Below are 15961 nucleotides of genomic sequence, written 5' to 3' on the forward strand. Positions count from 1 at the left end.
CCCAACAAATAACTGCTCAATGAACAAAACCTGGTTCAAGAGGAAACTGGGAGATGGCCAAGGTGAAGAAGTGACTCGATCATGGCTGATCTACTCTCCGCATAAAAAGTCAGCATTTTGTATGTGCTGCCTTCTCTTTTCTCGGTCAGAACATTCATCCTCATTGGAGCAGGAAAGTGGATTCAGCAAATGGAAAAAAACCAGAAAGGATCAGTCAGCATGAAAATTCCAAGAAACATCGAGATTGTTTCACGCAGTGGAAAGAAATGGAGAGAAATCTAGTTAGAAATAGAGGAATTGACGCAGGACTTCAGTTGCAGATTGAGAAAGAGATGCAGAAATGGCGTGACATCTTAAAGCGCATACTTCATTGCATAAAGTTCCTTGCTACCCAAAACTTAGCTTTGAGAGGACACAGAGAACACCTTCAGGTAGACGATAGCTCCAATGTTGGAAATTTTCTCGGATTAGTGAAGCTAATTGCCGTCTTTGACCCTGTCATGAAGGAACACCTCACTCGAATGGAAACTCATCCTGGATCTACTTCCTATCTGTCTCCAGGAGTCCAGAATGAATTCATACACATCATAGCATCAACTGCTCGCCAAGGTTTACTCGAAAGCATTCGTAAAGCCAAGTACTACGGTCTTTTGTTTGACTCAACTCCTGATCAGGCTCACCGCGAACAGATGTCAGAAGTGGTGAGGTATGTTGAAGTTGACTTTAAGAGCCGAAGAATCCATGTGAAAGAGTCCTTCTTGGTTTACAAGTACAACGAACTATGAGATAAGCGCAATGTTTCCTACACAGAAATATACAAATTTCGGCTCACTCGCTCGTACTAATTTAGAGTATTTTTTCAAGTCCTCAGTTTGTTGGTATAAATCGTTATCTATCAGGCCATCACTATATCTTGATTAGAATTGTAAAATTTAAAGGTGCATAGTCCCGGTAGTGTAGAGGGCGCTGTTGATGATACTGCTGATCACCGCCTGCTTTGATACGAAGATTGCCGAAGTTGAGCTATCATCAAGAGTAAAGTGCGTAGGTGTTGCTAAGTAACGTTGCCTTCGTTGTCTTCTCTGCGCATCGCTACGCATTGCGCAGTCTGTAGTGATGCCAGGGTGCGTGCATATGTGCTTCTTATTATGACATCACAAAAGAAGTTTGCTACAGCTCTCATCCCCCTCACCTGAATCATGAGCTGAACTGTGATCGGACCCCTGACTACAGTGAATCGGACTTCTTCGGACTAAGGGAAGTGGGCCACAACGTAAGCGCCAAAGAGGAGTCGATAGCGTAGGTCTACGTAGGAAACTTGCGCCGTGTGACCGCATACGCATTTGATTAAAACACCGGAACCTTGCACCTTTAATAACCCCAAAATGACAAGAATTCCATGTTTTGTAAGCTGAAATACAAAAATTTTCAGCTGCGCTCGCTCGCCAAAATTTATTACATTTAAATTACCCTCAAAAGACCCCTTTTAAAAAATACCATGTGGACTACAGGGATGGGGTTGGGGTTGAACACTTTTTCAGAAATTAGGGGCGCAATTTTCGTGCTCGCCCCCGCGCAACGTTTTCCCTAGATACGCCACTGATCTTTGATTCTTTTAAAAATAGAGACATGTGAAATTCATCGTGCTTGGCCTAGCACTAAAAATCGCCTCCGGCAAAAAATTCAGCTTTGGCAGTAACCAAAGTGGATGAAAAAGCGGAAACTCACTCTAAGTTTTTTGTCCCTATAGAGCAGCTTCCGTCCAGTCTCGTTCATTTCCAGCCAGTCTACCTTGGAGTCATGGGCCAGCGTGGCGATGTTGAAGCCAAAGACGAGGTCGACGATGGCGATGGTCTTGAGATCGACCAGATAGGCCATCTTCTTGTTGTCCTCCACGTTGAGCTGCTTACGCTCATTCAGGCGAACACTACAGAAGCAAACATAAGCAACATGGATATGTATTCATGGGACCACAGATAACTAACCTAAACACACTTTGTATACTCGGAAAAAGATTCACTTACCAAATTCCATATATCTTGCTAGGAGAAATCAACCCTTTCAAGTCACGCTATGACTCTTTCTTTTTTTTCACAACAATGATTTCTATCACCACTGCTATACACGACTACATCACATCTACAATTTGTCCATGCAATCATAATGTACATGATATCAAAGAAAATTTGCTTTTTGTGTTCTGTGGTCAGAGAAGCATTTTGACCCGAAAGTCTGTGAAATTTGAGGAAATGGTGGCATCATCCCTCAATTCTTTCTGAATTCTGATGGCATATTAAGTATGTGCATGTGGCACATGACAAAAATGAGATCTAAAACAGCCAAGAGGGGCGTGCACCGATGATGATTTGTAACCCTGCATCACAAAACCAACAAAAAGTCGCCAGACATGGATTTTTAGTTAAGGGCAAATTCTGAAAAAGGAGACTCTAAGCTTAAAAATGATGTATAACTCAATTCAAATGAACTCTCCCAACCTATCTAAATACTGGAAAGAAAGCACACACTCTGGAAAGTGTGAACTGAGAAAAGAGGCTCTGAAGTACAGGGTGTATTCAAGCTCTTAACCCGTTGAGGATGGTTTGATTTTGCTAAAGCACGCATTTCCCATAGACACCTGCCCGAGTATACTCGGGACTCGTCCTCAACGGGTTAATCTTTACCAAGCCCTGCTAGCTGTATGAGGAAAGGGACAAAACACAGGATGTAAACCACTAGAGCGACAACAATGAAGGGATTATCAGATTAAGCTGAAATTGAGCATGTTCTATTGACACATTCTGTCCATGATTAATGTCTACTTTAAAAGCAGCAGCATTATCCTTTCAAAAGTTATTAGACTTGAAAGTGAAGAGTATGCAAAGGATTTCAAGAAGTGAAAAGGAGCCTCTAAGTCATACCTAATCATTGTACTCTTCCCCCAAAAAAGGATTCTAGAAAAACTGGTGCAAACACACTTTCCTATTCATGTTATGATCCCAAACTAAAGAATAATGTAGAAGGATAGTTCTTTCAGAAAATATGAAAAACTCAATATTGACTTGGTTGACCCATTTCACCTTTTTTCAGTCCTCACTTTAAATCAAGAGGTGTGACTTTTTGTTTGTTTTGTGATGCACGGTCACATTTATAATCTTCTAAAGACTATTTTAAGCTGAATATCAAAGCGTGACATCAAAGAAGGCTTGAAGCAAATGATTCATTGACCTTCAAATGTGTACATACTATAAAGAAAGAATAGTTAAACAAGTAACTGACCTGATAAGGTGAGGGTTCATGAACTCTGTCCTCACGCAACCAAGAATCTCATTGGCTCCGTACTCCACGAGGGACAGCTCTCCCGCATTGAAGATCATACACACCTGTTTAAAATGTTTTGACAGACATTGATTTACACACAGAAACAGATACATAAGCATATTGAAATAGACATGTATGCAACACACTCAAAGCACGAGCAACACAAAGAGTGTGTGTCAAGAAAATATTCATCTGTAGGGCAAATGAGCAGGGAGTACCTGTAATATTATTGCTCCCTCTTATGCAAATTAGAACTTGATGCAAACACTCCTTCAATGCCCCTACCCCCACCCCTCCCCCCCCACAAAAAAACAAAAACAAAAACAAAACCAAAAACAGAATAAAGATGATACAAAGAGCAACTAGTGGTTAAATGAGTTTCATGACCTTTTACTTCTTCTTTTTTTTTTTTTTTTTAGGTAATCATCCATGTTTTCTTTAAGCTTATATCATCCAATCCTGTACACAATCTAGAATGGATTGATAGACGGATAATACATAGATGAACAGATAATTGCATGGATACGTCAATGATTGCAGTAACTAGCATCAAAATCTATGTACAGCTACTAATAAACATTTGTGGTGAAAACTGGTTAAATAGTAAACTCTATGGAGTCAAGTAAAGATGGAATACGTTTCAAACCAAATACACGTTGCGAATAAGATTGATTCATATAGGATCAACACTATTATTGTCGCTCATTCGTTGCCATATCGTCGGCTGAGAATGATAAGGGCGTTAAGTTGCCACAAAACCCATAGTGTTCAAGACCACTTAACGCCCTTCTCATTCTCAACAGACGATATAATGACATTTAATTTGACATATATTGCCAATGAGATGACATGCATTTCCCTTGTTACAAATGACATTTATCAAAAAAAACCAAACGTACATGCAGAATATTGACAGACATTGACGGACACTGTCACATAGTAACAACACAACATCTATACTCAGTCTACTGACAGGTTCAAACTGAGCAGCTGAAATAAAGTCCTGCAACACTCACATTCTCGTTCTCAAAGAAGAACTTCTCGTTGCCGCCGGTGTTCTGCCAGGGCACCTCGCTGAGTTTGTTGGAGCTGAGGTCTCCGAGGAGGAGGGTGTCCGTGGTGTGGGCCACCAAATACCGGTCTTTGCCTAGGATGTGCACCTCATCAATCTATGACACAGAGAGCAAAATCAACATTCCAGAATACAGATTCAAAAATATTTGAAGAGTTTTTATGTGTAAATGCAAAAACTGATACATCTGTATTCATCAACTTGAGGTAATTGAGACTAAATGTGTTAAAGAAAACACAAAGAAAATTATCAACATATATATATGTGATCACTTTAATACCTTAACAAATAATTCTTGTTATTTGACAAGTGCAGCATCATTGACAAGATTTTATACTTATCTTTTTGATGATGACCGTATTAAAAGAAAAACATTGAAAATGGCTTTTATCTGCTTCTGCATTCTAACTCTGCATTCTATTGTCTGTTAAACATGCAGAAATTTGCCCTCCACTGGGACAAATAATACAAATGATATCACACTGCAGTACATGGTTTAATGATATATGCAAAGTGTAAAGTAAAATAAAAAGCAAAAAGAAAATAAATATACAATTAAGGACGCTTGTGCATTTCAAACAATATGTTAAAAATAGATATAATGAATTAATCTTTTTACTCCATCTTCTTCCCATCAACCCTCTTGCTCTGTTCGATCTGTCAGATAGCATAAAACAAGAAATGAAATGGTAGAGATCTACACAGATACACAAAAACTGTGGAAGAGACAGAAATATAACCAACCATCATGTCCCCCTGCTTCATCATTTTCTTATAACATTTTTGCTGCTCAAATTCATGTTGACTTTTACAGCCAATGGCAATTGAATATCTACAAACTTTTAATATAGAAATGTGTGTATGTCAAAATTTCAGTGGACCTTCTCGATCCTTGGGTCTAAGCTTTGGACAAACCACACCTAAGTGGAATGTTGTAGTTTCATAACTCTTTATATTGTATGGCTCTGTATTTTGCAGACTGGTACCACTGTTCGTGGTCATGTTTGAACAGCATCAATTACCTCATAGCCATAGTGAGATTTGAGCACCACTCGGGTGCCTGACGAAAGGTTCTTGACGATGACCTGGCTGAGGCCAACGTAGGTCATCTCAAACTTGTTCTTGTAGATGGAGCGCCGAAGACAGCAGTCAAAGAGCTCAACCCCACCACACAATGTGCCCTGGAGGAAAATTAATAAAGGAATGAAAGCAATTATTCAAGCAAAATCCTGTCTAAAGAGATTTCATCATTCAGCTCCATGAGTCTTGTGTGATAGAGGGAGGTCTATGATTTTTTATTCCTTATTTTATTTCAGAGAATGAATGAGATAAATAATCCAAAAATAGATGACATAGCATCCACCTGATATCTTTTCAATGGAATGATTGAGATTATGGGTTCCTTTCATTTGCACTTTTTGCATAGGAAAATTGGCTCTCTATTGCAGTTTGGTTATTATTGGATCCTGGCTGTTGCGTTGCAAATTTCATCTCTCTGAGACACATGGAGATTGTGGAAAATTGAAGGGGTGCTTGCACTACACAGCACCCTTCCAAGGCACAGCTACAGTATCCTTCACAGCCTCTATCTCTAGCAAGGCTGGGCTGGGGTCCCTCACAAAATGGATGAAACAATGGCGGACTTGAGATGGCAAAACAACGTATGTCTAAAATTCATGAAAATTGACTTTGCCACATATCTCAGTTTGTTGTTGTGTAATCTAATTCTGAAAACAAATCTTGAAATCAGAATGCAGTCCATTACTGAGATATATACGATACCCCATCCCTGCGGAAATTGTTACAATTTTGTTGGCAAAACAACATTTAAGCGGCGATACATAAGTGGCGATACGCTTGCCCCTTCTCAACACGTGTCACACATGAACGTGGTCGTTTTGGTATGTTTACACAGTAGTAGGCTGCACATCGCAGGCAGAATGACATTGTGCTACATGCACGCGCACCATTGACGAGATTTACATTGTTTTGTCATAGCAATAGCTTGGTTCTGCTGATGCGGTAAAACAATGCATGTTTCAGTTTATACAAATTATTCTTAAAACAAGAGGTCTAGTGAAATCAATCTGCATTCAATATATTAGTGATAGTGTTGGTCCTTTGAGGGTAAAATATAAAGCATTAAACAAAAACAGAAAAAGAGCTGTAGCTTTGCAGAACTTTAAACTCGATTTACTGGAAAAGAGACTGCATGTATATTATATAAAGTTGTTTTGCCATCTCACGACCGTGACTTACCGCCACGAGACGGGAGCCATCCTTCTTCCAGGCCAGTGTGGTGATGGTGTACAGATTCGGAATCTCTTTCATTCTCGCCTCCTCCCACATTCCCTTGCGGGGAGCCCAGTTAAAGACCCTCAGTCTACATCGTGAGGAAAAAGGCAACAACAGACAATATACAGTACATTCACAGGTAACATACTAAATATAGGTACGCTCCCACCCTATTTTCTATGCATGCAAGTTAAACCATACTTTAAACACATTTCCCCCTCCTCCCAAATCAAGAACAACTAATAAATGTCACTTACAGACCTTCATGTATTGTTATATCAGTTCTGAATACAAATCAGCTTACAGTTAAGGGATACTAAACACTCTTTCTTGGTTGCAGACGCTCAATACATCACAACAAAGGATGCTAAAAAGTGAATATGAACATGACTACTCAAACTCAATGTGGGTATGTTATTTCACACTTCATCATATATGCTTTTGATCATTGAGATCAACACAAAAACCTGACTACCAGATCACAATACACAACTTTCTAGTTTTTCATGAATACTGGATCACTGTTGTGCTCACATCTCCCAACCAACAATTCTGATGGCTTTGCTCTCTCACTGATAATTCCTAGTTCAACTGACCTGTTGTAACTGCCAACAACCACAGACTGTCCACTGGGGTTGTTGACCGCCACAGTGAACTCGTGCTCCTCCGAGTCGCGGCTGAAGTCGAACTGCTGGTTGACGCGACCCTCCTTGCTGTAGATGGTGATGCGCTTGTCGCAGCCGGCCGCCACGATGCTGTTGCCTGCCCAGCACAGGGCGTAAGGGGGGCAGGCGTGGGTGGCCACCTTCCCCTGGGATTCCCCAGTTCCCTCATCTTCCAGGAAGAAGCGAACGATGGAGCCGTCGGCGTGTCCAGAGAGGATTCCCTTTCCACTCAGACTAACAGGGATAAGGAGATAAGTTTTCAATCATGATATGATTAATAATGATGATGATAGATGATAATAATCATGATAATAATAACAATGATAACAACAACAACAAAAATAACAATAAAATACATTTATAAAATACATACAAATGAAATTTCAAAGTACTTTACAAAATATATATAAATACATAAACTACAATTGTATTTGATTGTACAATGCAATGAAAATGCAAATAAGTCTAGATACAGGCACGACAACACTAAAACAGTCATATGAAAATCAGAATTACTTACAACCAATAACATCAAGAGGAAAAAATAATCTGGGAAATTGAAAAAAAGGAACCTATTACAGGAGTCAAAGAATTCATATTACCACTATTAAAAGCTAACCCACTACTACTACTGCTACTACTACTACTACTACTACTACTACTACTACTACTACTACCTACTACTACAGGAAAGACTACCACTACCACTAATAATATCAAATAATGATAATGATATTAAAAAAAAACTATAGCGACTGCAACAAGGAAGACACCACTCACTTGGGGGTGAGGGACACTACATAAGAGTCAGTCCCATAGAGGGTGGACGACTTGTTAGTCTTGGTGTTGCCCACACGGACCTTCCCGTCAGCCAGCCCAAAGACGATGTTGCTGTCCGGCGGCCAAATGAGGCAGGTCACTGCACTTTGCTGGACAAACTTGTTGCAGATCACCTTTTTGGTATCCCTGTGGTGTAGCAAAATTGGAACACAGGTGGTTACAAAAAGATTTATCTTTAATGTTTGGAATTATTCAGAATACATGTATGACAACTTCTTTCATCAATTGCATTAAAGATATTTAATTGTTCTGCCCATAGGTGAATGACATTCCACTATCACATAATCATGTCGATCCGATTGTTTACTGGTATATGAAAAACCAATGTACTGTATACCGTAATGTTGTCAGCTGCAATATTTTGAATACATTGATACAGTTAATGTAATTACACACTCTATCATAAGGATGACAGTATTATTATTCAAAGTAATATGCTAAGTAATTCACTGGGCAAGTTTAAAACTATATTATATATTGCAAATCATGATCACTTTGTTGTTTAAAAAAAAAATCATATATTACAAAAGAAAGACAGACAGAGATAATGGAAGGGATGTTTACTGTCAGAGTATGCCTTCAAATTTTGAAAAGGAAAATTAATTATATTAGGCTTATGATTTGTACTGGCTACATTCACAGTTAGCATACAGGGGTTTAGTTTATGAGAATACAAATTAATCACAATTTCACCTGTCAAAACTACCGGTGTTTCACCCGACCTGCATATCATGTCCTTGAGCATTGTAGCACTTCCCAGTACAAGTTGTAGTATTTCCAAATATGAAATTCAATCCTGACTCAGCAGTTAACCATTATTGAACCTTCAAATTTTGCAGAAACATTAATTAGGCTCATATAGATTTGTACTGGATACATTCTCAGTAGCATATACATGTAGGGGTTTAGTCTATGAGAATACAAATTAATCACAATTTCACCTGTCAAAACTTCCAGTGTTTCACCCGACCTGCATATCATGTCCTTGAGTGTTGTAGTTAACTTCCCAGCACAAGTTGTAGTATTTCCCAATATGAAATTCAAACTTGACTCAGCAGTTAACCATGTATGGAACCAATTCAAAGTCAATTGCATCAGGTTAGTCCCTTTACCTCACACGGCCTCTGCAACAATGGCTTTTTTGCCAACTTGTTTATATTACCGAGTGTAATGCACTTCATATGCCACACACATGACATCCTGTACACACCAATCTCAAATTGGGACTTTCACAAGTGGTTCAATTCACAGTTATGGAACCACACTGATGGAATGAGCAAGCAGTTTAACACCCTTTCCAGAAAAAGCTTACTAGCAAGTTTCCTCATTTGGAGATGATAGTTCTAAAATGGATTAGTGTCACGGCAGGCCAAGCAAAAATCTGGATAGGCACTTATACAGCACCCCTCTGTGTGCCAGATGTACTTATTAGTCTCACTTGCCAGGCTTTTTTTAAGATCAGTATTCAGTGATTCATCCAAATTTGACCTACAACTGTACATACCATGTGTACAACGTAGCTTGAAAGTTAGCAAATCGGTGCATGCAGGCACAGTACAGTAGTGTGGCTCAGTCCAAAAGGAAGGTCATGGAGACACATTCATATTACAGAAATCAGGAAATCCCTATTCATCAAATAAATGATCAAACCACTCTAACCATACTAGCTGGCATAGAAGCTGTCAAAGCACAATTACAGATTCGCTCTGACTGCGTTTAAACTGACCAATCATCGCCGATCTTGTAGATGTAGATGATGTTGTCCGTCTGTCCAATAGCGATCTTGGTAGAGTCCGGGGAAAAGGCCATTGCCTTCACCGTGTAGCTTTTCTTCCCATACTGTGCAAGGGTTGAAATGAAAAGATATCAATATACACTGTACAAGTTCATTTTCTTTCATCAAATCATTATAGGTACAGTGTACATTTACGTGACAACATACAGGTATGCCAAGATTCAATGCCCTCTTCACTTTTACATCACTGGTATAAAAATGCATCAACTTTAACACAATCACACAGACGAAATTAATTCAGGCAGATTTATTTGATTGATCTGGCTCAGCAGGACTTTTGCAATACTTGATTGCTTTAATATGGCATACATCTACCACAAGCATAGTAAAATCTACAGGGTTCATTCATTCATTCATTCATTCATTCATTCATTCATTCATTCACTCATTCATTCATTTATTTTTCATTTCCAACAAAAACAGGGCAAAACCTGAAATTTTCTGGTGTGCAAAACTTTTGTGAATTTCATGAGGAACACAATTTGCAAAAGTTTTTGTCCACACATAGGGTATACATAGTACTCTACTCATACAATCTTTTCATGGTCCGCAATTTGTGAAAGTTTCATCCCGCTGAAAAGGCTGTCAGCACCAATTCCCAACAGCTCCACGCCGCAAATGTTTTGGTTTTACAGTACTTAATCAACAATAACCAATCATGTGACAATTACACTGGCATGGTACCACATTGGAACTGTAGACTCTCACCTTGCTATCAAGTGGTTTTGTTGAAAACTTATCTCGCCTCTCCCCTTGCTCGTCGAAGAGAAGCACGACCCGGTCAACGGTACACACCGCCAGCTTGGTGTTGTTGGGTGCCCAGGCCATCGCGGTGATTTTGGCTGCTCCATCCTGGGTATAAAAGAACAGCATTAAAATGACTAGACTCTAATTCTAAAAAGGATGCACTGTCATAACAGCTTGATTGAAATCAACCGATATTAAATTACATGTTCGTTTTACTGCATCAATGGAAAATCACTTGACACTAATTAAGAATCTTCAAGATTCTAATCAAGATTCAACTAAGATTCTTCACACATTTACCCTTTGCTTTGGTTGGAACTCTGCCCATAAAATAGATCTAGAGTAATCCTCCCTGTTTGTGCCGAGGTGCCTTTTTGTGGAAGAGTCATTTTATTCATAGATAAAAGGGGCATTATCGTGAAAAAGTCCACCACTCCATTCACCGCCATTCATTTTGTCATAGCCAGTGACTGCTTTCAACCTCCATAGACTTTGCACTGGCCCGAAGACGACATAGGCAATGGCCTGAAGACACACACGCAGAACAAGAGGGGACCGATATTATATGATTTGGCCATAAAACTGGGCACAATCAGGTGCAATAGTACCCTCACTTCCTACTAGTGTCTACAGTTTAGCCTCTATTAAGTTATTTGTTAAAGCAAGGAGGTACTTCTGCTGAGAACTTTTTGAATTTTGATGTTGTAAATGGTGCAATTTGATGTATGTTTTTGCGTGTTTTATTGACTTGAAACATTCCCACTTGTTTAAGGTAGCAGAATATTTTCGATGTAGATTATTATTGAACATTTTGCCTTAAATGGTATCATTTGAGTAAACTTCTTGTATTAATTCTTCCACTAAATGTCATGAACTATTTGCATTTTGATGTTGTAATTGATGGTGCAAATGGTGGCCCCGCTCACGGTATACGCCACCGACTACGCATGACCATATTATTATATCGAAACATTGCATGTCATTATAGTCACCCCATGGTGGAGTAGGGTAGAAATTTTCACAGTTTACTTTCTGTGCAACGTTAGACTTAATACTAGGACAGAGACTGGAGTCGGACGCAACCGAAATAGAAATGAGAGTCTCAGAGTCAGAGAGGTCGTGAACTTATAGTTTTAAGTTAACACGTTAGACAATGAATTTAGAGATCTGCCCTTGTAAACAAACACATACAATATAATGTCCATTAATAAAATAGGCCTACAGGTGCCTGTTAAACCGTTAGAATGTCTATAAGAGACTATAACAGTTTAATCTTTTATGCAAAGCGACAGCGACCAAGCTGAGTCAACTGACATTGCCATGCCCGCTGTCACTGGCTGTACTGTGTAATGTAGGAATAGGTGGCCTACGGCGCAGCTTGACGACCTGATAGCGTCCATACCGACGAATGTAAAGTGAGATTACGATTCCGTTATTTCATGGAAATCACATACCTGAGGAGGGAGCAGCGTTTTCATGTGTTTCAGCTGCATTATGAAATTGCCTCAGAGTATAAAACAGCTCGGGTAGAACAGAATTATCAATATTTTATACACATGACAAATCGGTCTTCTCCTTGATAGCTCTTCGTCTCGACCTCAGTAGTTTTTGTCCGTAGTCGAGTCGAGTCGGTCGGTTCATACAGGAATGTGACTGTAATAAGCAATCTGTAGAGGGCGCTATAATCTGCAACAGCACCCGCGTTGCCAGAGTTGGCATCAACAGTGTAGAACACTAGGCATTCATTGGATGTTTTAGCATAACTCTAGCATACTGCTACTGAAAGGAAATCTCCAAGTTCTTTGTGTACTGAGGTACCTCTTTTTGATTTATTTTTTTTTGGACGAAATTGATAGTTGAAAAAAGTCGTTAGACCTGTTCTTTTTGTTTTGTTTTGGCGATTGAGTTCCGTGCTGGTCAGTTGGGAGCAGAGAAAGATATTGAGGACTTTCTTTTCTTTGACTTTTTTTTTTCCTTGTCAGCTGATTGGGCACCCCGAGGCCCTTTATTGCAATTTAACATAATTTTAGGCCGCTTAACAAGCACAATCGCATATGATTTTTCGCAAGGTCACACTGAATAGCTATGTAACAACAATACCCTTTACTGATAAACATGTACCACGAACAAACTGGGCAGATCACTTTAGCTGGAGTGCCACTTACTAAAGATCTTTTATAGCAAAGAGCAAGTTAGCGTACTTCTATTCGACAGCCTGCAGTCAAGTGTAATGCCGCCAGTCTGATGGCCAAGGCCGGAGGACTGGGTGTTGATTCATTAAGATGTTGTAATGTAGCAATATTTGTGCTAGAAGGGCAGCTTTTTCAGATGTTTTTGTAGCAATATAAGAAAGGACGAGTTTGACGAGGGGAAAATCCAGTGCAAATGTAGATTAGTCCAATACGAAAGAGTAAAATGCTACTCGTTCAACGGTGAAATTTTGATCGAAATTGAGTGAAAAATAACTAGTTATGATATTTGAAGTTTCGCTATTTTTTTTTCAGGAAACATTATTTTCTTGAACAGTCAATTTACGTTATTCTAATGGCAAAGTGTCATTCCCTCACAACTTGCCTTAACTATTGGACTACTGCGGTTTGTACATGAAACTTTTTTTTCAAATTATTCTATTTTCAGTTTTTCATTCAAACGCAATTATGACCGAGGCTCAAATCCTGGTATAGCTAACTGATCACTATCCTGAAGGTGTTCAACCAGGAATAATATCATCTAGTGACAGAAACATTGAATTATATATTCGTCTGTTTTTACATAATCAATGGGAAATTGTAAGGTTAAGACATCGTTGGCTCACTCATCATGCATTTATTATTCACATCCACTGTACAGAAGAGCATTTGGGAGAAATTAGCAAAACTTCAAAATGCTATAATCTAACTGCCTTTTTTTTTCAATTTGTTACCGATGAACTCGTTAGACTTTACCTTTTTTTCTATCAGACTAACTTATATCTTGAAAAGATAAAATCCCCTTTAACATTACCATGACACTATTGATGCCAATGGAGCTCCTTGACTAAAGCAAGAGTTACAGTTTTATTCTTGGTTACATAAGGGAAACTTTCAGCTGTTCTTCTTCTTTTGATAAGTGGAGCAATGGTGAGTTATCTTAATTATGTTTGTAGCCTATTTAGTCTTCGCATGTCACAATCTATTCAGTACAGGCCTAAGGCTGGCCGAACTGAAATTGAAGAGTTTGTTTGCAAAAACCGATAAGTCCATTTTTGAAGATTTTGAAGTAAGATCTCTGTCAAAAAGTACAAAATAATACATTTTAAATGATGTATTGGTCACCATCTATATAAAGGTACATTTTTGAAGTTATGGTCAAAAGAAGCAAAACACATTGTATTATTCTTTTTGTTTTTCTTGACCTTTAATCGCAAATATCTCCATTTGGCAAATATGGACTTATCGGTTTTTGCAAACAAACTCTTCAATTATAACAGGGAGACGCGAAACCGCACTCGCACGGTTTCTACATAAATGTTACATTGGTATATAGGGCGAACTTATACGGCTTGCAGAAATACACAAGGGTGGCTTCAATAAGTTATACAGATGGGAGTGTCACCCCACCCTTCTGATCTCTCCCCGAAAATTTGACCCAGGTCCTTTTATGATTTTCAAATAATATCATAGGTAATCTAGAACAATCAAATAATATATTTGTTGTTGTTTTTTGGATTAAATCTTCTTTCTCGCATCTCTTAATCCAAGTGGCATAGGCCTAGTACTTTTATTGTATAGGCTATTGTCGTGGAAGCTGTCACTCCAAACACTGGAGTTTGTCATCGTATATGCTGGGGAGCGGCGGAGCGCTATGCAAATCTACAGACTTGATATTTCATTTTTCATTTCATTTTTCATTTCATTTCATATTGTTATGGAGTACGCAGTAAGGGCCTGTAAGCATACGTGGAATAATGCGTGACATCCATAACTAACCATTAGCCATTCATTATGGTCTATCAATATTCATTTTTCAGTCTTTTTTTTAAATTAAATTTTTAGTCAAATTCCACCGAGGGTTCCTCAAATTAACATTGTCATGAAACTTTATCTTTCTCACGTTTTGGATTGATAATGTTTCAAATATTGCCCATTTGAAATTTAAAAAAGCGACAGGGGCTCGTGTCTGAGCGGGGATGCCCGACCGTTCCATACCGCCCCACCTCCCCGGGGTCTCGGTTAGTCTCCATTAAATTTAGATTTAGACCCTATATAGTGCAATGAAGACGCATTACCTGGAAAGCCAGAAGACAGAATATGATAACCATGGTTTAGCCATTCGCAATGTCCTTAACTTTTGATATTTTTTCTTACTTTGAAAATCTTCCAAATATTCCCCCAAAAGTGTGCACCAGATTTTTTAGTTTCAATGGAAAGAATTTGCAAGAGCTTCCTCGTGTGGAAGGGAGATACCCCGGCTCCCTCACCGTCCCGTTCGGTCCATCTCCAAAGTCTGTAGATTTAGCATACAGTAAAAGACGCACACACTGAAATAGAGAAGTGATTAATGCATATACATAACGTACCACGCTAATCAGACATTCACATTGTCATCGAGTGCTCGTTTTTCTTGCTTTTTGACTAATTAAATCATGTTCTCCTCACAAGTTTGAACCAGATCGTTGTATTTCAGTTCTCCAAAAGCAATGCTCTCCCCTCCACCCTCTCGGTCCCTTCGATCCCCCTCTCTCATGCATGGTCACTTCAAATACATTTGTATTTGAAATTTATTCAAAATAAATATTTCGCTTACGAATATCTGATGAAAAATATGTGTTCTCATTTAGTGAGTAAAATACCCTGTCTTGGGACACACTTCTGTGAGTTTCTCCAGTCAGAGCCGTATTTTATCTTCTGTTTATCCCAACCCCGATAAAACTGGTGCGACTGTACTTTTATTATCTCATATGAAGTATGGGTATCCCATTGTCTTGAAGGTAAGGTGTCTCCACGACGTCTCCTGAAAACTAGCCTGGAGATCTCCAGAGAGTCGTAAGAGAATATAAAATGTTCGGGTTTTGTTTGTTTTTTTTTTTTTTTCGGGAAATATATCTTAGCGCTGGAGAAATTCTGCCTAAATTGACATAAACTCATTTGTTTGCACTCACGCAGTCATTGGTACATTTGCAGCAAATTTTATTTGATTGTTGTATGAATTTTCGACATGCTACGCATGGTCTCATTGACTTGATGACAA

General features: G+C 38.9%; 1 protein-coding gene across 1 annotated transcript in view; it reads right to left on the reverse strand.

The window, feature by feature from the left end:
• Positions 1 to 12225, reverse strand: part of LOC139722222 (intraflagellar transport protein 172 homolog) — a 43595-nt gene extending 31370 nt beyond the window's left edge. Inside the window, exons 1-10 of the mRNA XM_071633532.1 lie at positions 12187 to 12225; positions 10694 to 10837; positions 9917 to 10029; positions 8131 to 8316; positions 7282 to 7584; positions 6650 to 6773; positions 5413 to 5571; positions 4335 to 4487; positions 3277 to 3380; positions 1729 to 1927 (exon numbers count right to left, since the gene is read on the reverse strand). Of these exons, the coding sequence (XP_071489633.1) occupies positions 1729 to 1927; positions 3277 to 3380; positions 4335 to 4487; positions 5413 to 5571; positions 6650 to 6773; positions 7282 to 7584; positions 8131 to 8316; positions 9917 to 10029; positions 10694 to 10837; positions 12187 to 12225 (1524 nt within the window). The remainder of the gene's footprint in view (positions 1 to 1728; positions 1928 to 3276; positions 3381 to 4334; positions 4488 to 5412; positions 5572 to 6649; positions 6774 to 7281; positions 7585 to 8130; positions 8317 to 9916; positions 10030 to 10693; positions 10838 to 12186) is intronic.
• Between the last annotated feature and the right edge of the window lie 3736 nt (positions 12226 to 15961).

The sequence above is a fragment of the Diadema antillarum genome, unplaced genomic scaffold (genome assembly GCF_040938485.1).
Source record: "Diadema antillarum isolate AM-2024a unplaced genomic scaffold, OU_Dant_1.0 scf00000161, whole genome shotgun sequence".
Taxonomy (NCBI): domain Eukaryota; kingdom Metazoa; phylum Echinodermata; class Echinoidea; order Diadematoida; family Diadematidae; genus Diadema; species Diadema antillarum.